Source organism: Fukomys damarensis, unplaced genomic scaffold, assembly GCF_012274545.1.
Source record: "Fukomys damarensis isolate Sample0158 unplaced genomic scaffold, DMR_v1.0_HiC HiC_scaffold_14, whole genome shotgun sequence".
In the NCBI taxonomy this organism is placed as follows: domain Eukaryota; kingdom Metazoa; phylum Chordata; class Mammalia; order Rodentia; family Bathyergidae; genus Fukomys; species Fukomys damarensis.
Genome location: NW_022900926.1, coordinates 78,703,744 through 78,729,869, shown reverse-complemented (window position 1 = coordinate 78,729,869; position 26,126 = coordinate 78,703,744). Strand labels below are relative to the sequence as shown.

Genomic DNA, 26,126 nt, shown 5'->3' with positions numbered 1-26,126 from the left:
ATATATGGTGTTTTTATTTCACTTCTACATCACAGTGCAGGTGCATAGTACTGCCTTGTCTTCCTGACTGAGTCAGATCAATCATTTATAACATACGATGCATGTTTATTAAATACAATTACTAAGAGTTTTGAGGTTAATGATTTCTTTCTGGGGAAAGTAATAAAATAAAATACGAGTCTCTGAAGAGTCTTTTCTTCTTGGCGATCTCAGCAGCATATTGTCATTCTGATAATTATTGTTAGTCATGGACACAACCACATAAAGCTTTTTAAGCTGTTTTGTCAATGTCAACTTTAAATCATATTTGATGTAGTAAGTGGCAGGGTAAAACCAATAACAGCAGCATCCTGGGACAGAGCCAAAATAAGAACTGTGAAGGATCATTTGCCACTTCATAACTGCAATGACCTGGACTCAAATGGGGATTGAAGGACAGCAGGCTACCTAATCAACCACTGTCTGGAGAGCTGAAGTAGGGTTATCACAAGCAGAGAGGGCAGGGAGAGTGACAGAAGGAAAGGTGTACATGTGAGCTGGCTGTCAGGAGACAAAGAATCCTGCAATGTACCTATCAGAATTGAAAAATGAGGTGTGTTGGTCCCAGTGGGGATGGGTCAGTAACACGGCCAGTATAGCAGGTGATTATGTCTGATGAAGTAAAATAATGTGCTAAGGAAAAGGAGGATGCCCACAGACTCCTGGTTTACCCAGGATATTCATGGATCACAACTGTTGTCCTCATGTAAATACTAAATACTTCCATCTATCTCTCCAGTTTCTAAAAAATGACCCTGTTGGATGAAAAATAATAAAGTGACTTTGATTGCAAGCAACCACTGAGTCAAAATACTACCAAACTGCATTCACAAAGCAAAGTACAGTTATCGTGTTAGAGAATTTCTAAAACATTGTAGTGATCCCTTTTGGGGTTGTATGTTCATATATTTTTGTTTGTTCAGGTTCCCTTTGAGAGATTCTTCTCTGCCTAAATGGTTCAAAGGGGGCTTGTTTTCTTTCCCCACAACCCAGTGATGGCACAGGAGTAGGCTCCTAACCTCAACTCCTCTCTCCATCAAATAATCCTGACCTGGATCAGAGGTAGCCCATCCTACAGTTTTGACAGAAGTTTTGTGAAAAATCTTTCATGAGTATGAGACTCTATAGGTCATCCATGTGATGTGGGAAAAGGTTAAGAGATAATACAGGAAAAAAAAAAGAAAATTGATGCACACACAATCCTACTTTCAATCTGGCATTTACTTTCAGCTATAGGAGATAAGTTCCTTTTTTGGGGCGTGTACATATATGGAGATTTCAGGCAAATTGCAACTGCCTACATTATTATTCATTAACTGTCCAACTTCTTACCTACTCTATCTCGTTATAAAAGGAATAAGTTCCCATGCAGCAGTTATATCAATAGGACAAAGAAAAGTTAGATGACAAGATGGATTTAGCACTGGCTAGTGTCAGACAAAGCAAAATTACCATGACTGTGATGTCTCCAAATGAGCACAACACTTGAACAGGCTAACAAGAACCATGCTATCACTTCTCTCACAATTGAAATGCAAGCAAATATTAATAGCAGTGAGCAATGGAAGTAAATTAAAATGCAATCTTAACTTAATTGGCTTCTTACAAACTAAAGCCTTCTAAATTAAAAATTAACCTTAGCACACGCTGAACTTGGATTATGGTGCTTTAGAAAACAAATAGGTTTAGCCTTGGCATGACCAAAAGCACTGTTTACTTTATAATAGTCACATTACTGCCTTTCTCACATCAGTAAGAAAGGAAATGGGGACACCGCATGTTGGTATTGACCTTAGAAGTAATAGACTGTGGCTTCTGTCTTCCTTAGCACATCTCTGGACTCACAGAGATAGTCCGCATGCTACCTTATTTCGGGCTTATAATCCCTCCTGGATGGCATGGAACTCATCTTGCATATTGAACACAGCCTATGCATGTGGTAGGAATTGGGCACCCTCTTTCCACTTCATCATCAATATTCTGAATGTAGACCTGATATGGTACACTAGAAGGCTACATATGGTGTGTGTCAGAAATAAAGTAATCAAGGGTGGCATCAGTGTTTTGGCCCCGAGTTACTGTAATGATTAAATTTTCCATTATTTTATGTGTGAATGAGTGAGGGTGGAAGAGCTTTGGAGGGGACAGGGTTGAAGAGTCAGTTTGGTATACTGTGTTTGTAATATCTACTAGGCATTAAAGTAGAGAAGAAGCATTATTCTGGATTCCTTTCCAGTCCCCAAGACCACTACCCTTCCTTCTAATACCAGTTGCATAGTTCATAGGTCTGTAAGTTTCCCCTCATTTTTGACAGTAGTTGCAGTTCCAGGAGTCATGAAGATCATCCTAAGGTTGATAATTCCCCGGAATGACTCACAGAACTTGTTGAAATTTTAACCCACTGTTGAAATTTATAAGAGCAAAAGGATATAGATCAGAATCAGTTTAGGGCAAAGGTACGCAGAGCAGAGTTCAGGACAGATTCACACTCAGAAATCCCAGTTGTCCTCCTCAAGTGGGTTTGTACCATTGCTAGCCTCTCCAGGCAAAAGCATAGGGTAATGTGATAATGTGCATCGAGTATTGCCAACCAGGGAAGCTCCTATGAGTTTCACTTACTAGGGTTTGGTCACCAGCCACGGCTGATCACTCCCATGGCTTAGTAATCATCTTGAGTTGATACCACATGGCCCAAAGCCCTCACCAGAAATCACACCCTTAGCCCATTCTGTGTGATCCAAGGCACATAGGTAAGGAAAGACTCTTAGCAGGCCAACATTCCAAAGATGATGGATCAAGTCTCGAGATTCAGTGACAAAAGCCAGACTTCTCTTTATGTAAGATTAATTCTTCACTACACAGATGTCAAATAAGAAAGTGAATTTAAGAGTCCAGAGTTCACGTACTCTGGCAAAAGATACATATTTGCAAATTAGTAGCATATAAAAGGCATACTATTTTATGTCTTTTCTGTATGATCTGTGTATTAAATGTTTCTACTTCACCCCCAAGGAGAGGACAGCTGATGAAAAGTTAGAGACAGAAATTTTTTGATTGTCAACGTAACACTACTGTCAAACTATTTAAAATCTATTATAATTGTCTCCCTTTCCTATTTTTATAGCATTACCATACATTACAAAGTCCATGGCTGGTGTATATGCATGATTAATTTGCTTTAACACACTTCCTGCTGGGGTGTTTGCACATGCATTTGGGGAGGCTGAGGCAGTAGTATCACAAGCTTGAACCCAGCCTGGGCAATTTAGCAGCTTAGTGAGAACCTGTCTGAAACAACAACAACAACCACCACCACCACAACAACAGTATTACTAATAAAATGATAACAACTGGAGATGTAGCTCAGTAAAAGTTCCTGGGTTCAACACCCAGTAGTACTTAAAAAAACAGTCAAAATACCCAAATTTTTCTTTTTAATGAATGACTAACTTTTATCATCTGAAAAAAGAAAAGAGTGATGAGACATTGAACGTGAGAGTCATTTTTGATATTGCTTATTTTGCAATGCAGTTTGGTGTGATTCTGACACTGTGCAAAGACCACATTAACTAAAATGATAAATAGGCCAGGTGATTAAGCCAGCTGGCAAAACTGCAGTGTGTACGGCTGCGGAAATGGATGCCTGGATATGGGAGGAACTTGGGAGCCCTTTCCTGGGGCTAGGGGAGGCTGGGCCTGCTGAAAGGTGGTGTGATTTATTTCTGGAAGAGGAGCCAGCTGGAGGGTGCTTAAATGGCTTGTCTGGAGGCTTCTTAAATGCTAAATTGATGGCAACTTCTGTGCAGAACAACTCAGACCTCTGTCCCTGAAAGATAGACTTTGATTTTAGCTACAGTTAGAATAAGTGAGAACAGAAAAAGATAGGGAAAAACTTAACAATATAAAACAATAATGTAGTCTCAGTCAAGGAACCAGAGGTAAAACAGAATGCTGCTCATCTACCAAAATACTGTAAGCAGATAATTGCAGGGGGTGTGCTTTTTTTTTCTTGTTAGAAGTTTTTTAGAAACCTGTCTGTGCAGATTGTTTCTTTTTTTTATTTCATTATATAAACTAATTACATTAAGGGAAGGGGGACATTTTAATGAAAAGGCTGTTTTAAGCAGTTATAATTTTACTCTGATATTAAGTAATATACTGGGTGCCAGATTTTCTTAAGTAAACATTTCTGAAACTGTTGTTGGCCAATTATTTGCGTCAGCCTTCTTCTCTCCTGTCCTCTCTTTTCTTCTCCCCTCCTCTCTACCCCCTCTCCTCTTTCTATCTTTTGTTGTGTTCTGTCTTGGTTTTTGAGACAGTGTCTCATTATTTAGTTCAGGCTGACCTTGAACTCTCTATGTAGCTCAGGCTGGCCTTGAACTCATGGTAATCTTCATGCCTCAGCCTCCAGAGTGCTGGGATTATAGATGTGCGCTAGCCTGCCTGGCTTAGCCTTATTTTCAAGGAAATATATTTTGCTCTTTTATTTCACCTAATAGCTTTGTCCTCTTATTTCTCTGTTTTGAACAAATGACTTGGGATAGAGCAATATGTGAGCCATCTCAATTATTTTGAGAGATTTATTTTTTTCTTTAAAAAATATTTCATTTTACAAAGCATTCTTAGTTATGATGGGTCTGATTAGGATAATCTTTTTAGAAATTGTCATTTCTAGAATGTGATAAGTTCTAAAGGGAACTTTAGATAAGTTGTAAAGGGAAAATAGTGAAAGAGTTAGAAAGCTAAAGAGACACAGAGGAAATACATAGCAAATATTATAATTAAAACACAATGCTGCTGCTTATGCTCATTTTCCTTTTGGTAGAAATTTCATCCACATAAATTATACTACTGGGACGTCATAAGATACTGCCTAAAATAGGTGCAGAAATGATCCCTTGGATGTTTCCTGTGCACTTCCAATTGTTAACCTTCTCACATGCATACAAGGTATTATAACAGAATTCAGACAGGGGTTTCTATCTCACTGTTAGGGGATAGGGAAAAATGAGAGCAAGTATCATGGGAGGAAGCCCAGCAGTGACGCTAAGCACCTGGAGCAGAAGGGAATGGAAACAAGAATTTAGAAATCATGATTCTATTTTACTATTCAACTGCTTTCTAGGTTTCTTGTGTCTAATTGAAGTGCCAAACCATTTTTGTTTAAACAATTGGATGTGAAAAGCATTATAGAAGTTGTTTGTATATAAAAATACCATAAAGTACATCTTGTGCAGTAAAAGTCTAAATAAATGCTGTTATTTCTATTATTATATTTATCCATGAAACAGTGTCTTGTGCATAGTAGACACTCACAAAGTATGTGCTAAGTGAATAAGTGAAGGCACATTTCCTTAAATTCTCAAGTCAGCAATGACAGTTCCTACAAGAAGCAATTTTTATTTTTTTTTATTTCTTACACTTCAGTATCATTCCCCAGGGATGCTGGCAAACTGAAACCTGTCCCATTAGTGCCAGCAGGAATGTATATGTGTGAAGAGAATAAGTAAACATTTATTGCACCTGATGGCTCAACCAAGCATCTACATGAGCTCTTAAGAGACTTGAAAATACTTGGCAGTATTTATACTTAGGTTGAACTCTACAGATACTACTTGTGGATATTATCCTTCAAAAGATATCTGTTTTTAAGTCAGTTGAGTTTTTCCAATACCAACTCTTGAGTTAATCTATCTCTAAAGCTTCTTTTCCAGTCGTAAAACATTAATCTCTTAAAATGTTCTTTTAAAACTTGAATCTAGTTGGACGTGGTGGCACACACCTGTAAACCCAGCACATGGAAAGGTTGAGGCAGGAAGATTGCCATGAATTTGAGGCCCGCTTGGGCTACATGGTAAGGTCAAGCTCAACCTGAACTACATAACAAGACCCTGTTTCAAATAAATGAATGGATGAAGAAATAAATGATAAAATTTGAGTCTATCTAAATCAATGCCAAAATATTTTTCCAATAACAGATCTAGTAGCCAGCATATTTTAAAAACCTTATACTCTTCCTATGTTGGCCTATGTAACAATAAGGACAAACCACCACTTACTGGGCGTCGACGAGTTGCCTGTTTCTTATTCACTGTCTTACTTGTTGATGTGTAGATAGTTTTGTCTTATTACACAGAACAAGAAATGGAGACCAGTACAAAACTACATAGATTATGGATTTGGGGACTGAGATTCAAAATCCACACCTACTCTGCAATAGATTTGCCCGCCTTCCACACACACACATTTATATTTAATTCGAACAGTATCTTTCAAGGCCAAGTGTAGCTTTCTTTCGTGCATGCAGCAAAGGCTGGCATTTAATCAATCTGCATCCATAAAAATTTTGTGAGGAGAATAGAGCTTTACAAAGGGAAAAATAAGGGATAATTCAAATTAGGAATTTCTAGACATTTTGACAAGTATTACTTTATATACTTAAAAATTATTGAGAATCACTGTAATTTGTAATATACATTTATTATTAATTTTTAACTTAATGCATTTCATAACTGGAGGACTACCCTAAAGAATTTGGGAATGATTATTTTAACAAAAATAATAGATGATCTGGTATTTTATTAAAATAAAAATTTTAGCTGTTACACTATGAAATGAATCTCTATGTGATCCAGAGAGTCACGAATCATGAGTGTGTTTTTATGACTCTGTGGCCCACTCCGATTTACCTTTAATTTTTTTTTTTGTTTCTTTTAAATTAAAGGTCTCATTCGTTTGCAAGAGCTCATCAAGGCTCCATCACGGTACAATCTTCGACTTAAAATTCGCCAATTGCCTGCTGACACAAAGGATGCAAAACCTTTACTGAAAGAAATGAAGCGAGGCAAGGAATTTCATGTCATCTTTGACTGCAGCCATGAAATGGCAGCGGGTATTTTAAAACAGGTAATTTTTAAATTATTTCTTTTTGTAGTTTCTTTATAAACTTATCCTTGAAGTAAGTTTTCTTTAAAATGCAGTTATTTTGCACAATTAAAAAATAAGAGGAATCGCCTTGATGAAATTTTATAATAGTCTGGCAGTTGTTTCTGACTGTTTTAAAAGAAAAGTAATATAAATATTGATGCTTACCCAAGCAAATTGAAATTGTGAGGTTATCTTCAAATGCCTTCAATACTCTCAGAAGGTTGATTAACCATACTGAGATGAGGAAAGCTATTAAGAGTCGATGATTAAGTAGCTCCTCTATTGTAATCAGATAGTAGGAAAAAGATAAAAGAGATTTACTCTTTACCTGGTATGGACTGTGAGATTCCTAATATATTTTATCTTTTCATCACCATAACCACAAGAAACTGTCTCATCCAAGAATAATTGGGTAACTTGACCAACATCCAATAGCAAGGAAATGGCAAGGGATTAGTTTAACACTTAGTGATGTTACAATTATTCCTCCCAGAATAAAATAACTAACATCTGTGTAACAATATCTTTGCAAATCAGTCAAAGGAAACCATTTGTAGCAAGTAAAACAATATTAGACAGATGGTGAGGAAGGAGGAATGTAAGTACAAGGCCAGCCTGGGTAACTTAGTCACTCAGTGAGACCCTGCCTCAAAAATAAATAAATAAAACTCACACAAAAACAAAACAAACAAAAGAGGGCTGAAGATGTAGGGTATAGCTCAGTGTGGGTAGGGGGCTGGATTCAGCTCCTAGTTCTGCAAAACAAAGAAACAACAACAACAAAAACAGAAACAGAATAGCGTTGGGTCAGAACTATTCAAAGAGACTTAGCAACAAACTGGAAAATAGAAATTTGTCCATATTTTACAGGTAATGGATCTAAAGTTGGGAAGTAAGTGACTAGGACAAAGCTATCCATTTTTTAAATAGTGTGACATGGGTTTGAACAAAATTCTTTAGATTTTTCTTTTTAAGCTTTTTATATGCACACTGAGATGACACAGTGGCTTTGGACTAATGGACTGTTTTTAAACTCTTGTGTGGAGGATAAAATATCTCTGCTGGAAATTTATACAGATTCTCATGTCACATTACATCCCATTAAATCTAACTATTGACAGAAAATGTTTGTCCTAACATTGTTCACTTATTAAGCAGATGTTTGTAGAGTATTCCAATATGAATGTCAGTTTTATTACAGTGAAATACTTAATGAGATTTGGAAAATTTCTCCTTTTGTGTTTAGGTAATAAAACATATGAGAGATTCTGTTTTTATGGTTTTTGTAAGTTTTTTGTAATAGTAAATAAAATGGTACAGTACATAGCCATTGGAATTTTGAGTTGTAATTTGTATTTCATGTAATTCCCTAGCAATTCCTCGTCACATATAAATGACACAGACTTGGAAAGCACATTTTCTTTTCTTCTCAGAACTTCTGCAAACTCAGTGACAGAGCACTCACCTGCTTTCTCTGGGCTTCTAAAAATATGTAAAGGAGCAGTTGTATTCTCTTAATGAAGTTGTTCTGACTTGCTTTGCTGTCTAGAAAGTGAGAGAGTATCTATCATCTTTAATAATAGAATCTGTAATCTTTTTATGGCTTTTATCCATTATTTTATATCATGTTTGTTTTCTTAGTATAATCTCTGTTTGCAAAATGAAGCTACAACTAAAATCATATTTTGTAATATTCAACAAAGTGTAATTTTACTAGATTAAAAAGTGAGAACAAAGGTAAAATGAGAATATGAATCATAAAGAGCAGCCAGAGTGACATTATGCAGAATACTTGCTCTGAGGACCTGTAACACTAGATGACCACATATATGGGGAAATATTTTTTGACTTACCTGGCCCCAAGAAGTATTTATGTCACATTTGGATGTCAGTTATTCTTGAAACCAATTCAAGGAGAAAGCAAATAACTTTCTTCTTGTAAATGCAACAGTGTATGGGTGGGGAAATATTTTATCACTTATGAAATTTTGCTGAGGTTCTTTGACATTTTTTATCTTGGAACACCAAAAACATAGTATAGGAGTTGAGCAGAAATAGAAATTCTTTTACCTAGTATGGCTACAGCCAAGAATGAGTGTCAGTTGTATCCAGTTTAATTAAATTAAACTTGTTTAATTGTTGTTTGTTTACTGTATTTATTTTAACTAACTGAGCATTTACTAAATATTGAGCAACGCCTTTTTATTAGCATACGCCTATAACATAAAATTTACATTTGTTTTGTGGAACTGACTTCAATATATCTATATCTACATATCTATATAGCTGTATATAAATATCTATTATCATAGGAGAAACCATGTGATATTTAATGTCTTTACTTGAAAACTCTAAAAATGAGTGGAGTTGGGCACTTATTAGCTTTCCTTTAAGGAAAGTTGAGTATGCTAATTGGTACACATGCATCAACATCAGCTGATTACATTTTTATCAAGATTTGTCACAGAAAATTCCCTAAGGCAGAGACAAATGCTCTGAAGTAAAACATCCCAAGGACAATCCATCACAGAAAATAAATAAATACATAAAATAATCAAGAACTTCAGAGTCTAGGTTGGAGAGTGTGAAATAAAAACTTATAGTCTGAAAAATATGAAAGATTATGCAAGTAGATTCCAATGATAACAAAGAGTAAAATGAAATTAAAACTTACTGTGTATCTCCATTCTTTAGCCTTGAACAATATAATTCCTTGATTTAACCTGAAGGATAAAATGCAAATTGTATACCTTTTACCTACCTAAATAACTGTATATATTGTTTTATCATACAGTATTGTTAGCACTGCACTAGCTTAACATTTGGAGATATCTAATAATATTTTGATTTTAGAAAAATAAATCTCTGGTATTTTGGGGACCACCAATTTTTCTGTTGAGGTCACTCATATTACTTATATATAAGAAGGTATTAATTTTATTACTTTGTTATGGTTTGAGGTGTGCATATAGTTGACTCAAAAGTAGTGGCAAGATATGATGTGATATGTTTGAGGAAAGTCCAGAGCAAGTTCTCTTTCTCAAAGTAGTCTTCCAAAAGAAAATGTATTTTTTGTGTGTGAGTAAGGTTTCAGTGGAAGTACTTAATCAAAAATAAGTAAACTTTTCTCTTCCTCTCTTTCTCTAGATCAAATATCATTGCCCATAATTGATTCTTATTTTCAAAAGCAGAGGCTGAGAGAAAGTTAATGAGGGCCACATAGAAACTGCAGCTATAGATCTGTCATAGATCTCTTCTTAAGGCAAATAAAAAGAACCTGTGGCCAGTTCAGAATGCTTTGTCAGAGAGCAAGCTATTCTCTCTAGATCATATCCTCAGCACCCACCCCGAAGCACACATTCAAGCACAGGGGTAAAATATCAAGCTTTTCAAATTATCAAGGGAAAGACAGAATTTTTCAAATTCATACATTCTAAAATTAATAGACATCTTTTTTTTCAGCTTTAATTGAGTTTATTGGTACATTTTAGGGATACAGTACAGTTACATTCATTGTTGGGATCTTGTACCTCTACATGACAAGTCTTGATTCTCATTTTTTCCCCTTTGATAATATAAAATAGCCTATTTTATAAAATGGCTCCCATTATTTACGTCAAGGGTGAAGATAAAGATGGAGTAGGATTGATCTGGGACACTTAGAGTCTGCTCTGTAATCTGCTTCTGAGATACCTTATCTCCCCTAACTTTGTAGCGGGGACTGAACCAAACTACTGTTTCTGAAAACATGTTTTTTTTAACTTCCGCTGACTTTATATACAACAGATTCCCCTTTCCCAAGCTACCCAGAGACTGGGAAACTGCTCAGTCCTTTTCCAACAAGACAGCTTAACTTTTGCAAATATCGATCTCAATTCCTGATGAACAATTAGTATAATTTCCAATTCCAGGTTGCAGTCTAAAGCCATAAATAAAACTGTCACTTTAAAAAAATCTCTAAGCAGTTACTGTAGGCAGCTAGCATACAGGTTTCCCAAGGGGCTGTTCATACTTCAGCTCCAATAATCTTGTGTTCTCACTTTTAGTATCCCCCCACTTGCCTTTTAGGCTGACTTTGTAATCCACACTCCAAGAGTTAGACCTGGAGTCCACATTTACCCAATATCTCTCTCTGCTGGGCAATCCAAGTATCCAGCCTCTTCATCCATAAAATAAATACAATGATAAGACCTATTTCATAGGGTTTTTATGAAGCTTAGACACTAATAGTCTTACTACTAGACACATTTAGTCATTGTGTTATTTATAGCTACATGACTAAAACACTATTTCTTTGAGTTATCTGTATTTCCATACCTATTGAGTTCATAAAAGAAGAAACAAGATAAATACTAAGGTGTCAATTAGTGTTTTGGGGGATGAGAAGACTTCCGCATCTACCTATCAGGAACAATGAATGCCCTCTGCAAAAATAAAGTGACAATTTTTACTGAATTAGGAAAATGTTCTTTTATTTGATTAATGTGATAATGAGAACATTGCTCATTTACAGTTATTAAGGATGCAAGGAGTATTATTTGAAGATTTTATTATTAAGCACCCTTCCTAATGTTCATGTGTGTGATGTTGCTTCCCACTAATGTTTCTCCCTTCCTTTGTATATTTCATGTGTTCCAAAGTTTTTTTTTTTTAATTTATCCTTGTTTAACTGAGTGCTTCATGTGAAATTATAAGTTTTATTCTGTTGAACTGGTTGATACAGATCTAGGATGATGACACATGTATACAGAGGAAAAAAATGTCAGGTACCTGAAGCAGCGATTAGTAACAGAGTGGTGTGTGTAGTTAGTGACTTGTGAAAGACTATTACATGCACCTGAGAATACTCATTATCTGCCGAGACTCATCAGGAAGTGAAAAACATACACTGTTTTTCAGTTTTTCATTGCCAATTTTTGTTCACTGATAAGCAATCATTTCTAAAGCATCTTCTAAATTCAGAGGAGAAAATGACATTGATACTTACGGCTGGTGGAAGTTTGAATCTAGCAGAACTCATTCTAAAATTGATAGACTAAAATTAATAAGGACCAAGAAAAAGTTAAAAAAGACGTAGTAATTTTCAATTGGTCCATTAATACAAATAAATATATTTCTTTAATTATTTGTACTTTTTGTACAGTAGTGATGATTTACATTTCCTTCATTAATGCTAAGGAAATGTCTCTGAGGTGCTGAAGAAAAAGGACTCTTATCTAGAATATATAAAGAACTCACAACAATCATCCCCCCAAATATAAAGACCCAGTTCAAAAATGGACATCTGAAATGAACAGACATTTCTGACAAAGAAGTAAAAGTAGCGAGTAAATATATGAAAAAATGTTCCACATCGCTGATCATTTGAGACATGCGGATGAAAACAACACTGAGATTCCACCTCACCCCACAAAGAATGGCTGCTATCAAGAAATCAACCAATAACAAATGTTGGCAGGGTTGTGGGGAGAAAGGAACCCTTCTCCATTGTTGGTGGGAGTGCAGACTAGTGTAACCACTATGGAAATAAATATGGAGATACCTCAAAGAGCTGGAACTAGAGGTTTCATTTGGCCCAGCCATCCCTCTGTTGGGTAACTTTCCAAAAGAATTAAAAGAATCATATCACAGAGATATATGCGCACCAATGTTTATAGCAGCACTGTTTGTAATGGCTAAAACTCAGAAACAGCCCATTTGCCCATCAGTTGGAGACTGAATAAAGAAGATGTGGTTTTCCTATAAATGGAATAATAGCCATAAAGAATGAGAAAATTAGATTCATTCATAGGAAAATGGATACATATTGAGGATATACTCCTAAGTGAAATAAATAAGTCAGACATGTATAAATACTGAATAGTTTCTCTGGTGTGATAAACTATAGTAGTACATAAGATCCTAATGCTATAATTGACCATGTGAAATAGGAAGAAAAGGGCTAAAGGTGTAGGGAAAGTGGGAAACCCGGTAGGGGAAAGTAATAAGGGAAAAGGAAACAAGTATGAAAAAATGGAAATAAAGTGTTTGTAAATGGGGAGGGTAAAAGAGGGTGAAGGGAGGGCAGGGACAAGGGGAAAAAATAAGAACCAAGACCTGTCATATAAAGGTACAAGATCCCAATGATGAATGTAACTGTACTGTATACCTAAAATGTACCAATAAACTCAATGAGAGAGAAAACAAAGAAAATGCCTGTTGGTGATGTACTTTGTGTTACTTTTTTTTTTCCTGAGTAACTCTGTTCTTCAAAATAAAATGGTGTTCCTCATTAAGGTGTTTTTATTGAAGACATTAAAAATATAAAGAACTAGGAGGTGTTAATTTCTGTGTTAAATTTAACACCTCCTTTAATATGTATCACTATAAGCTTGACAATTGTAAATGTTCACCAAAAGATTTTTTATTGAGAATTATTCAGAAATTCTTTCAGTAACAAATAATCTTTTTTGCTACTGAGAAAAGATTTTATTTAGCCCAATTTTGATGCAACATTAATAGTGTATGTTGATTCTTTAATCATATCCTATTATTTTCTTACCACCCAGACTGATTTAAAGTAAGTTATACTATGTATACTTTAATATTAATTTTTCATTTCTTTATTTTTATTTCTTAGGCATTAGCTATGGGAATGATGACAGAATACTATCATTATATCTTTACCACTCTGGTAAGTAATTTATTAAAACAAAATAATGCTCTATTTCATTATTGTGACATTTTACAATGAGAGAAATGTGGTTTTGATTGAGAAGTAAAATAAAGAGTGATACATTTTTAGTTATACTTCATTTTATTTTTGTAATACCCAGAAGGAATTATCAGAGAAAACTAATAACTCTTGGTGGGGAACAGATGATTTGGAGATAATACTTCAGCTATCAATTCAAAATATTATATGTCTTATTTTTATATTGCTTCAGAATACTTTCAAAACATAATGGATTTTAAAATTAGTGCTTTGAAAAAAATCAACAATTAGACAAGCACAAGTTCTTGTGTTGTATCTTAGCTCTCTTTGTTTTTTGAAAATCAAGTTTATCAAAGCTGCCCTTTGAGAAGACTACATTTTCTCTTTTGCTTTAGTTGAATTTTCTAACAGTCATTATGTTTTAATTTGTAATTGGTAAATTGAACATTACCTTTACAGTTTGTCTTCACACACCCAAAGGATATTTTCCCTTATTATGCATGAATATCTGACCCTAACATTATATCAAACATGTTTACTCATAGCCTTTTCTCTTCATCAACACATTATCTTGGTTTTCCTCCCCCTGTGAAATAGAATTCTTTCTCTTTCACTGATTCTTTTCTGCCCATTACTAATTTTATCCTATTTCTTTCCTTTTCCAGTTATCTTCTTAAGAACTGATATATTTTTATAGTTACATTTATACTTTTGTTGAAATGAAGTCTAAATGTCTGTGTGTAATATAACTAAATATTGCATAATGTAGAGCAATTCTAACTGCTGTGGCATTAAAATAATTAGAAAATATTTTAACCTTAATATGTTGTCTTCCAAATGTACTTCTCTTTTGGTTTCCTTGAAAACTTTCATAATCTTTAACTGTGACCCCCAAATTTTGTTAATATTTCCTCCACAGTTTCTTTGGCCTCTATTTTCTTTTCTATTCCCAGTGTAACTAATTATTGCTCTTCCTGTTGACTCACAACTCTTCCAAGCAGTCTTACTTTTGAGAGTTTTGAAATAACCAGATCAAATTATTCAAATTCAGTTGATAGCAGTATCTCCCTATGATAACAACACTGTTTCAACAGATATTTTTTATATAGTAGTTGTATTGTATTTATAAATTCTAAACCTGGCTCTGCTCTGTTTACATCATTTCTTATTAGGTGACTTTTTGCAGTCTGTAGGAAACTTAATGGGATGCAGGTATAAATGGAGTGAGAAGCTCATCAGTTGTATTTCAATGCTGTTGAAACCCAACTCCACCATAATCATAAGATTTTAAGAAAATCAAAAGTATCTCTTATTTTAAAAAATGGAGCTACTAGTTTAAGATAGGTATAAATCATTAGTTTATCACTGAAGGCCTTTCATACTTTGATTCTAATCTAGCTGCTCCACTTTCTCTTGCACTGTTTATCCTTTATGAATTCTCTATTACAACCAAACTGATGTAGATGTTTTCTCTTTTTATGCATTATATTTTGCATACTTGTAATGTCTACCCAGAGCTCTGGTCATCACTTAAAGACAAGTGTAGTGGGGAAAAAGATTACTTCTCATCTATCATACGATTTGTAGCTAAAACCATTATCGCAAAAAAAAAAACTGTTTAAAAAGATAAAGGTACACAAATTTGTGTAATATAAATTGAATGTACTACTGAGTCCCTTAGAAAAATCTCAAAGAAACAGAGAAAGTTTTTTGTTTAATGAAGAGTAAGCAATTGTATAGCGATATAATTGCACAAAAGGGGGCTATTATTTAGATATATCTTTAGATATAAGATATGGAGAGGGGAATTTGGCAAGACTTGTTCCAATTCTTCTTGGCTTCCAAGTGTTCAGCAAGATTGATCTCTCTGGAAAGAGAATCTTATAACCTAAGGGTTTCTTTCAGTGGAGAAAGGTGTCAGAAAGTGAGAATGACCTTCTTGCTTCTGCAATTTTCTGTTTCCTTCTGCTTCAAATGCTCAATGTACCAAGGCTCCATATTTTAGAGTAAAAGATTCTGAGCCCCATCAAAACTCAGCTCCTGTTTGCTCTGCAAAATTTTTCCTGACCATGAAAATTCAGTGATCTGTTTTGCTTCTGACTCCTGTTGCACTTATCATTTCTACACTTTTTTACTCTCTAGCATGGTTGCTATTCACTGTTCATTTACACCTTAAATATGTTTTAACTCCTTGACTGGATCACCAGCCTAAATAATGGAAACCTACAGATTTATCATATGTTTTGTAAAAGAACTCACGCCAATACACTTTGTTTTTCCCTGGATTTCATTTCTGCAATGTAGACTGTGTAGCTGGGTAAGTCGGAGGCAAGCTGTGCATAGGACCAATAGTACTAACCTTGTCTTAGTTTTTCAGTAGAGTCTATTAGATCTGAGGGCTAGCTAATGCCAACTACAAAGAGAACAAAGGTCACACATGCTTTATTTCCTCATAGTGACATTCAATTCCCTTGATAGCTTTAGCCTCTTATCTCCTGGGAAAACTAAAGGACAGAGCAAGAGCATTCACTGTATACACACTGAAGAAGGTAAAAGAAACAGTGATCCTATGGTGAATTTACTGATAAGATATACTGTACAGAAAGCACAGAGTTTCTTCAACAAAGCCAGTATTTTCCCCTCCTCTTGAATTTAGTCATTATTAGTTAGAAGCCATATTTCATGATATGTTTCTAAAAGCAAACAAACAGGTAACAACAACAACAAAAATCTAGGCCAAACAAAACTAAACATGAACAACAACTGGTCAAGCAAGCAGGGCCTAGAAAAGCACCTCTGTTAGTTTAAAGTGAAATGTTATAGCATAAAGAGTAAGAACAAGCTATGCTTAACATGAACATAAAAGCTTATGTAAATGATAAATGGAAGTCATAGAAAAGCCTGTTTATTTCCAGAAATTAGAATATGATATATACAAACAGATTTAGGTACACAATATACATATTTAAACTGTCAAGGCGTGAGGGCAATCTATTTGAACCTTGGTAATTTGTGATGTTGAACATCACTTGAGACACAATGATGTTAAATATCCTAAGGGCAGGAAGAATAAGTGATTATTTCACTAGTATATGCTTTTGAATGAACTCTGTTGATCCTGACACAAAGAATTTTGTCTTTCAGGATCTCTTTGCTCTTGATGTAGAGCCCTACAGGTATAGCGGTGTTAATATGACAGGATTCAGAATATTAAATACAGAAAATACCCAAGTGTCCTCTATCATCGAAAAGTGGTCAATGGAACGGTTGCAGGCACCCCCGAAACCCGATTCAGGTTTGCTGGATGGATTTATGACGGTAGGAATAATGACTTAAAGATCAGTGTGTGTGTGTGTGTGTGTGTGTGTGTGTTTCTAAATTGTACTGCATACAGTATTAAATCCTCTATGTTGAAACTTCAGTTTAGTTGTTTCATAGTAGAAGCATAATATTAGAGCTCTATTGCAAATAATTTTGTTCATAATAATGTAAATCCATTTTATAGACCAAATTATTACTAGAGTTTAGCTCAGCAATTAGCAGTGTTTACATTTCATAGGTCATCATTACCACCAACTTTTAAATGGTCTTTATCATCTACTTTTAATTACCATCTACTTTTAAATACTATTTTCTAAGTTGTAAATTCTCAAACATCTTTCCTTGCATCTGGTAAAAATATTTTTCTGTTGTGATTGTAATGTTTGCGTAAATTGTTTCAGGGGACTTCAATACATCTTTGAATATTGTACCTTTTTAAGGGAAACCTGCCCCCTTTTCCCTTAAAAAAGATTTAGTATATTGAGTACCTTAAAAGAGACTATAAACTTTCTTATGAAAAAAAGACATTTTGAATTAGAAAATTAAGAATCTACAATTTGAAAATATGTCCACATTAATTTTTAAAGAAATAATATAAGGGACATTTTATTCCTTTACACATAAAGAACTAGGTGGTCAGTTCTAGTGGTTTGGTCTTAGCATAAGATATATTTGCCAGGGATTTAGCTCAGTGGTTCCGTGCCTGTCTTACAAGTGCAAAGACTGAAGTTCGATCCCCAGTATCAATCAATAAATAAATAATCAGATTTAACATAAGATATATTTGAGCAATATTATGAGGAGGAAATGTTTAAAAACTTAAAATGAAATAAATTTTTAAAGGATATTGCTAAATTTTAAATGAATTATAATTTAGAAAAATTGTAAACATTCTATTTTATTATCAGTTGGAAGATGGTGAATTATACTTTTGAAACTGCAGTGTTATTTTAAAACTTAAAATGTAAACAATCATTTAAATGGTTTTTATAACAATATATATGTTTTCCAATATCTTCATTCTAGCTCTCTTTACAACTCTTTAATTCAGAATTGCTATTTTATCATTTGTATTGAAAAACCATTATTGAATGGCTTTAGGAAAAGAACATTGGCAGACATAATGACAGTCTTAACACTTTTTTACTCTAAGACTTCCACTGATATATCCAAGGATTAATGTGACCCTTTTTATATGAAAATCATAAAAACTGTTCAACTCTACTTTGGTGCTGTGTATCTCTTTACCTGAATCCTGCATGTTTACATGCCACCTCCTGAAATGAAGTACCCCTTAATGTGTAGCAACTTATACAGGCTAATAGAGAATAGGTAAGTACAAGCGAAGGTGAACTAATTTCTTGTCTAGGAAGGTAGAAATCCTTGGAGAAAATTAACCCTCAAAAAAGGGAAAAGAGCACAGGATGTCAGGAAGAATTCATGCGTGTTTACTATCTTTTTAGTGATGAGTTAATTCCTCCTCTCCTCTGCCCTTTGAAGGTGCAGATGATTTTGTGGGAATGAATAGATCATACAATGAAAATGGATTGATAAAAGATTAGCCTAGTTATTGAATATTCTAGACATTGTACATGGATCCTGGAACTTTTAGAATTTTCAGTGCAACACTTTGTACTTTGAGATAGACCTAAAACGCATTTCAGTGTTGCATGGTAAACAAGGAAAAAATAGAAATGCTTTTATTTAAAATAGATAATTATCCTTTCATCTGTATATTTTTTTGAATCATTATAAAATGTAAATATTTCACTAGAAATTTTAAATGATTTTTTTTTTTTTTTTGGTACCGGGGATCAAACTCAGGTCCCTGTGCTTGTGAGGCAGGCGCCGGAACCACTGAGCTAAATCCCCGGCCAGAAAATATTTTTAAATGAGTAAGCGCAAGGTAATTTGCAAGTACTTTTTGAATAATTCTGCTTATCTAAAATATTTATAAATATGACATTGAACACAAATATGTCGGAAGTAGACATGAGGTTTATCATTCAGAGAAACGTTTAATCTAAAATAGATATATACTATATTTGATTTTATAATTCTTTTTAGAAAATTGATAATGTATTTTAAAAGCTTTGCATTACATATTATGTAAATAATACAAAGTTATCCATAAAAATCTGTTCATTACATAACCCTAATTCTTTTTTTTATTCATTAAGCTTATTGGTACATAGTAGGTACACATTATGATCACATTCATCATTGGGAATTTGTACCCGTACATGATGTATCTTGGTTCTCCCATACTCCTTTCCTCCCTTTCACTCCTCCATTCCTCCCTATTTACAAAAATTTTGTTTCTGTTTTTACCTTCTTTTCTCATATATTTTCCTTTCCCTTCTTTCCTTTTCCCCATTCCCTCCTCCTTACTTCCTCTTCCCTTTTGGACCTTCAATGCTGTATGATTTTTATAAAAATAAAAACTATGAAATATGTACTAAGATATTGGTATATTTATGCCTTGCGTGAGTATTCTTTTTCTTTTCCATTTAACATTAGATTATAAGTATTTTCACAAATCATTATATATTTAGGAAAAGAAATTAATAACTAATTTCCACCATGAATGGTGTCAGAAAATTAAGATGATTTTAGTCAGAAAAGAAAAACAATTATAGCCTGGCAACATTGCATTGGCAACATTCCCTTTAATCGATTCATAGGATCTCAGTGTGTATATATTTCTCATTCTTTTTTTCCTCTTATGATCCCATAAGGAAATGGAATTATTAGCAAAGTCCTTGGTGCTGGAGCAAAGCCTATTATTATCAGTATCATAGTCATTTGCCACTATTTAAGATCACAGTGCTTAGATTTTCTCAGTCTTTCTTCATGATTGAGCTATAAAAGGAAATAATGAATTGGATTCATAAAAGTTTTTCTGGTTGAGTTAGCATCTTAATAGATCCCCGAGATAATTGCTATTCAGCTAAATGGCTATTGAATACAACACCACATCTCTTGCAGTTGTGGCTCCCTCTTATATGGTCCTTGGTCTTCTCTTTAAAGGTGTTAATATTAGTTGTCTCAGTGCTATCTTTTTCTTTACTTGGTATAAACCCACCCAAGGCCCACAGGGCATCCAAGCCCTATCTAGTTGAATAAGAAGCCCACTTTCTTCCTTCACATATGGGGATTGTTTTTACCCACAATAACACATTTTCCCGCTTTCTTCCATGCACAAACCCTGTCCAGTTAGTGATCTAAACTTTCTAGACTTGAGCACTTATTATAAAACTCTAGTGTATGTTCATATCCGTTTGTGCTCTTTGAGGTGTTGAAGTCTTCTGTGAACATTGTCATTGTCTTCTATTGTATTATTAGATACCATTTCCTCCAGACTTCTACCCACACTCTATCTTCTTTTAGCAGTTACAATAAATTGAAAGTTAACTTTTTGGACCCATCAGAGCTTTATGATGATAATATTTATTATTGATTTATTTGGATTATAGCAATCTCAACTAAAGAGAATGAAATCAGGTAAAAACACATCAAAGTAAATTTTAGACAACCTAGTTCTATCTCGTAAATCATTTCCAGTGATTTGAATATTTTAGTACATATGAATGTTATAATCCCAGTAATCCATCTAGTGGTTTAATGATTACCAAAATTATCTTTTCTCCTTATAATATATAATTATATATATATCATTAATAATAGAGTTTTATTTATAACAACGGTCATTTGTGCAGCTAGTGGAAAATTAATGTTTTAGTAATTTAAACTCTGGATATTAACTCTTCTCTCCATTTCCTTTCCTCTAAACAGTGATCAGACACTGTCAATTTTACCATATCATTATCTTTTGAAATTACGTTCTTCTTTCTGTCCCTAGAGGTAACCTTAGTTAATTTCCTTTGGCTCTTGCCAGTCTTCTTACTGAAGTCCCACTTCTAAGATTCTCTCTCACAGTCTCCTTCTTTTTAGTGTGATCTTCCCAGAACTTTTTCCATAGGTCATTGTCCTTTATGAGGTACAGTCAGAGCTCATTCGCCAAGGCAGTAGGGCCTTCCAAGATCTGGCTCCTGCCTCTTTGTCCAGTCTGACATTTGCCTACTTCTTGTTCCAGAAAGCCACTATCTTTTTATTGATCTGTCCTTTCCCATCATTCATCACCTACTTCAGCTGGACCTGAGCAACCCATTCCTACTCATACACTAATTTCCAGATTATCTTTGACCTTTCCTATGAATTTGCTCAAAGTCTTCCAGACACTTTATATATACAGTCCTTCATTTACACACTTCATGTGTAAGTGCTGAAATTTAATTCTGTGCCTTTGTTTTCACATTCCCTTCTCAATAGATTGTAAGCTCTTTTAAGACAAGAACTAGGTCTTACTCTCTTTAAAGCCCTTGTACCATGTTCAGTGTCTGGGGGAAAGTAAGTGCTCATAGTCAAATGAGCCTGATAAGCAAGTATGTTTGTTAACTGATTTTAATCATATCACATCTGTGGCCTAATCAGTGGGCCATCCCATTTCCCCAAATGTATTTTGAAGTGCTTTTTAATTTAACTGCTCCCACTTTATTATCATGACATGTAATAATTTAGAAAATGCAATTATTTGTTAGAAAAATACCTCAAAAGAGGGAAGCTTAGAAATAGATGATTAAGTTTTAAAAGTAAATTAGAAGAGTTTTCACTCTTTTTTTTATAAAGGTAAGGAAAGTATTCATAAGAGAAGAGAGCCTATGTGTTTAAATTCTAATTCCCTCCTAAAAATTACTTCTTTATATTAACAGATAAAAGTCCAGAGATATTAAATTACTTTCATTGTTTGATTATCCTAAAGATAAACATCTTCTTTATACAGCTCACAGCATTTAGCTCTTGCACTATTAGGAGCAAAAATGATTACTCTGACTGTAGAGAGACTTCTGTTAAGGAAAGTCAATTAAAACAGAAGCACAGAGCACTATCTCTGAGAAGAAAGGCTTTCACCTAGTGCTAGAACTGCAAAGCTGCTGGTCTTGCTGCTGCCTACTCATCTTATTTAGTTGAACTGTCTTTTATCAATTCATTTAAAAAAGAATAAATATAAAGCTTTGACAGGCGCTGGATGAAAGTAACTCACAAATTTATAATCAATGAAGGCATTTTGAAAAAAGTTTATTTTCTCTCATATTGCAATTAACAACCCAAAGTATAAAGAGTAATAAAATAACGAATTAATTTTCTTTTCTGGGTCATTTTTACTTGCATATTGTATGTAACAGTTAGAAGTTGGTACCAGGAACTCAAGATTTGGTGACAAATTTTTAAAATCACTATTTCTTTCTCCTTGCTGTTTCCTAGAAAATTGACAATATCAGAAGATAAAAAAAGTGTCTTTCTAATCACATCTGACATCTTTAGCACTACAAAAAATATAGTCAAATTTTGTTGATATTCCAGTTTGATATTTTTGTGGTCTCTCTGTTTTACCTCCAATTCTTGCTTAAATTTCTTATATTCTATAATGTTTTTAATAATAAGGGAAAAACAGGATAAAAGACAAAATTATAAGTTTAGTTTTATAACTAATTGATTCTTATGTGGGTTTTATGAATTGAAAAAACTTCCATTCTACTTAACAGAATAAGAAATCACACTGGGGAATGGCAGAGAGTAGGATTTGTGAGCCAGTAACGGAAATAAAGCAATAGGGGAAATTGACTAGTTAACATTAAGCTATTTCAGGTCACCATTTCTTCTGTAATAAAGCAGAAGATCATTTCTTATCATGCTGACTCAGGTCATCTGGACAACCTTCCTTTCAGGCAAAACTACCTGGATTGTTATAATTATTTTATATTATTGTCTCCTTTTAAATGTTCAATGCCTTACAAATATAGCGTGAATTTTGACATAGCACTTTAGTTCAGTTAATCCATTCATTATTTTAACATTATTTTTGTCTTCTGTGCAATAATATTGTAGTAGGGGTGTGTGTGTGTGTGTGTGTGTGTGTGTGTGTGTGTGTGTCTTGGGTGGATAATTGGCAAGGAAATCTTAAAAAACGTTCATACAAAATCCAAAAATTTGAATTTTCTAGACTTTTTAAAACATGAGCCCAGTTACCCTGATTTAAAATATTTTATTCGAATGAAGTTTCTCTATTTAACAAATATTTAAATCCAGTTAAAAGTTTATTAAAAAGTGTATGTGCCACTTACTTCCTTTTGATATCAGGTCATTTTTAGTAGGCTAAAAAGATGGCTTATTGGACACAGGATTAAAGGATAGTTTTTTGCTTAGATTTTTATATTTACTTTGGAAGACTGTAAAATATGTCATCTTTGAGTAAGAGCTTGGTAATCAGAGTCTGACTATTGAAACCAAGACCTGCTTTTTAACTTCAATGTTAACTTCTCTTAACTATATAATATTTCTAAGCCTCAACTACTCAATGAAAATATTAATGCCAATATCATAGGATTAATATGAAGCTCAAATATTTAACATATGTACTGTTCAAAGATAGTACCTGGCACTTGGATGCTGCATGGATGATATCCATTTACTTCAAGGCAAATGTCATATAAGTACTTTGGTGCAAGTGCTGTGTATGTTCAGAGTGAAATTATTATTCTCAAAGAATCTTTTGATGCCCTGCTTGTACAAGTGTCACAATTGAGTATAAATATAACTGCACAAATATTACCTTTAAAAAAAATCTAAACACAGGTAGTTATGATTTACTATGCTAGTTGAGACTGAGAAAAAGAATGAGCATGAATTATAGCTAGTTATAATATCAAATTATTTTTTTCATCTCATGATACTGATATCTAAGTAGTTACATTTAAACTAGAAATATAATTTTTAAAAAGTATAAGCTTATGTAGTTATGATATAAAGGCTCAAAAATGGGCAAGCATCTACTTTGATGCATTAATTTCCAAGATATTCTTGGCCAATACTCTTTAAATCCACATTAATAAATCAAAAGAATATTTCAGACAAAATGAAATGAAGAGTTTTAGGGTGAATTTGCCTAAGGGATATTAGGAATTCTCTTGCTTTATTATGCAGAGAGGAAATATAATGTTGATCTTTCATTTGCCTTTCTAAAAGAACTCATAAATATTTTATTCATTAATCTTCAGAATATTCTGTGACCAAAATGAACCAGAAGGGAAAAGTAAAATTATTAAACTGACACAGATATTGAAAGGATATCAAGTGATTCCTTCATGAAAAATTCCTTTACACTGTCATTCATTCATTCTCCAAATATTTATTGAATACCAACTGTATACAATGTATATTATTAGACCTTACACAGCATAGAAAAGTTATATATTTATATTTGTGATATCTGTACCGGAATAATTATCAATATGGTAAAGAAAATAAAGCATAAACTTCAATAATGCAAAAGAATGTTCATATGTAATGAGCTCATATAGCAACTTTAGTGTGAGGAAATCTATATGAGTTTGCCTACTTTTTGTGTAGGATATAGTTTCAACTTCACATAAAATCAGAGCCTGAGAATGTTTCATGTCAAAGAAATAAGGAGAATATATCTCTTTCTTTGTAGTTCCCTTATTTAACATGCTTAAAAATCCACCTTCATGTGTTAAATCCAAGAAACTGAGAAACTTGATCAGATGGATCGAGCCAGTTGGAGAATCACAGGATCCATGGTAGGATCCTCAACTCAGATGTACCTGATTAAAACTGATGAACTTTTGGGCCAGGGATTTAGCTCAGTGGTTCCACAGCCTACCTCACAAGGTCAAGGTCCCAAGTTTGATCTCCAGTACAAAAAAGAAAGCGTTGATGAACTTTACAGATGCTATCATGTTGGAAGCAGCTCCTGTTATGGAATTGCTACCGCATTCCTGAGACAATTGAAAGTTCTACTAAAAAATTAGTCAATCAAAAAGTCATTGCCATCTATTCAGTCTTTATTGCCCTGGGATTCAGAGAATGCTTTGCCAGTTATCTCTCTTTGTTCTGTCTGGTCACTCAACTCTGGAATTCACAAATTCCCTCTCCAGTTGCCCCACTGTGCAAGCTTTCAGTTAAGCCGCTGTAGTTTATAAAACAAATAGGTACTGTGAGCATTCCCTATAGTGCCACCATGGCTGAGTCAGAAGCTCCACACAGTCACAGGCTATTTGCACAACAGTCTTTCCAAGATTCTCCATCTGTCTAGACTGTGACCTTTCCCAGCTAGGGGTTTTGTTCTCTTCGCTTGAGCAGACTTGGTCTCTCAGAGGCAGTCTGGATTGGGGTCTTGTTCTTTTTTGTTTGTTTGTTTTGTTTTGTTTTTCCTAGGAGTTTCTTAACCCCTATTGCAAATTTATCTACTTCCTCTTACCAAGTCTCAAGGCCCAGATACTAAGGATTATGGGAGAAAGCAGTCTCTCTAAAATCAAATGTACATGTGATCACTACAGAGATGGGGAAGGGTTGGATTTGTCTACTAAAATCTGTTTTTAAAATTTGCTTGATTATTATATGTCTAGGTGTAGTTTTTTTTGATTGTAGCTAGTTGGGGTCCTATATGCCTCAGTTATCTAAATGTCAAATTCTTCCCCTGTTTGGGAAGTTTTCTGTCATTAATTCTGCAAACAGCTTTTTTAAGTCATTTGTATTTTCTCCTGCTACTTCATGTATTCCTATCAGTCTTATGTTATTCTTCTTTGCATCATCTAGGAGTTGTTGGATCGGTTTCTCATGATCTCTTACTGTTTTTAAGAGACCTCTCTTTTCATGATCACTGACTGCAATCTTATCTTCTACATCTGAGAGCCTATCTTCGCATTCTTTTATTCTGTTGTGTACACTTTCAATAGAGTGTTTCATCTCCTGGATCTCTGTTTGAATCTGTTTTATGGATTCCATTTCTTTCCTATGTTGAGCATTTATTTTTTCCATTTCTTTCTTATGCTGGGCCTTCATGGCTTCTATCATGGTCCTGAGCTCATCTATTTTTTTGTCAGTTTCTGCTCTAGAGTCTCGAATCACGACTTCCATTTTGCTCACTATCTCTATGGTTATCTGGGAAATTATTTCTGTTTTGAATTTTTCTAGAGCCTGATTGATCTGTTTTGTTACTTCCTGTGCTTTGAGTTCAGGGTGTCCTGGTGTTTCACTATCGGCCTTTTCATCCTCATTTGCC

The 26,126-nt window shown here is 34.1% G+C and overlaps 1 protein-coding gene across 14 annotated transcripts in view; it reads left to right on the top strand.

The window, feature by feature from the left end:
- Window positions 1-26,126, top strand: part of Grik2 (glutamate ionotropic receptor kainate type subunit 2) — a 657,782-nt gene that overhangs the window by 281,755 nt on the left and 349,901 nt on the right. For all 14 annotated transcript variants that reach the window (XM_033763462.1, XM_010607179.2, XM_010607177.2 and 11 more), the window contains 3 exons: window positions 6,764-6,945; window positions 13,586-13,639; window positions 16,805-16,978. In XM_033763462.1, coding sequence (XP_033619353.1) covers window positions 6,764-6,945; window positions 13,586-13,639; window positions 16,805-16,978 — 410 coding nt within the window. The remainder of the gene's footprint in view (window positions 1-6,763; window positions 6,946-13,585; window positions 13,640-16,804; window positions 16,979-26,126) is intronic.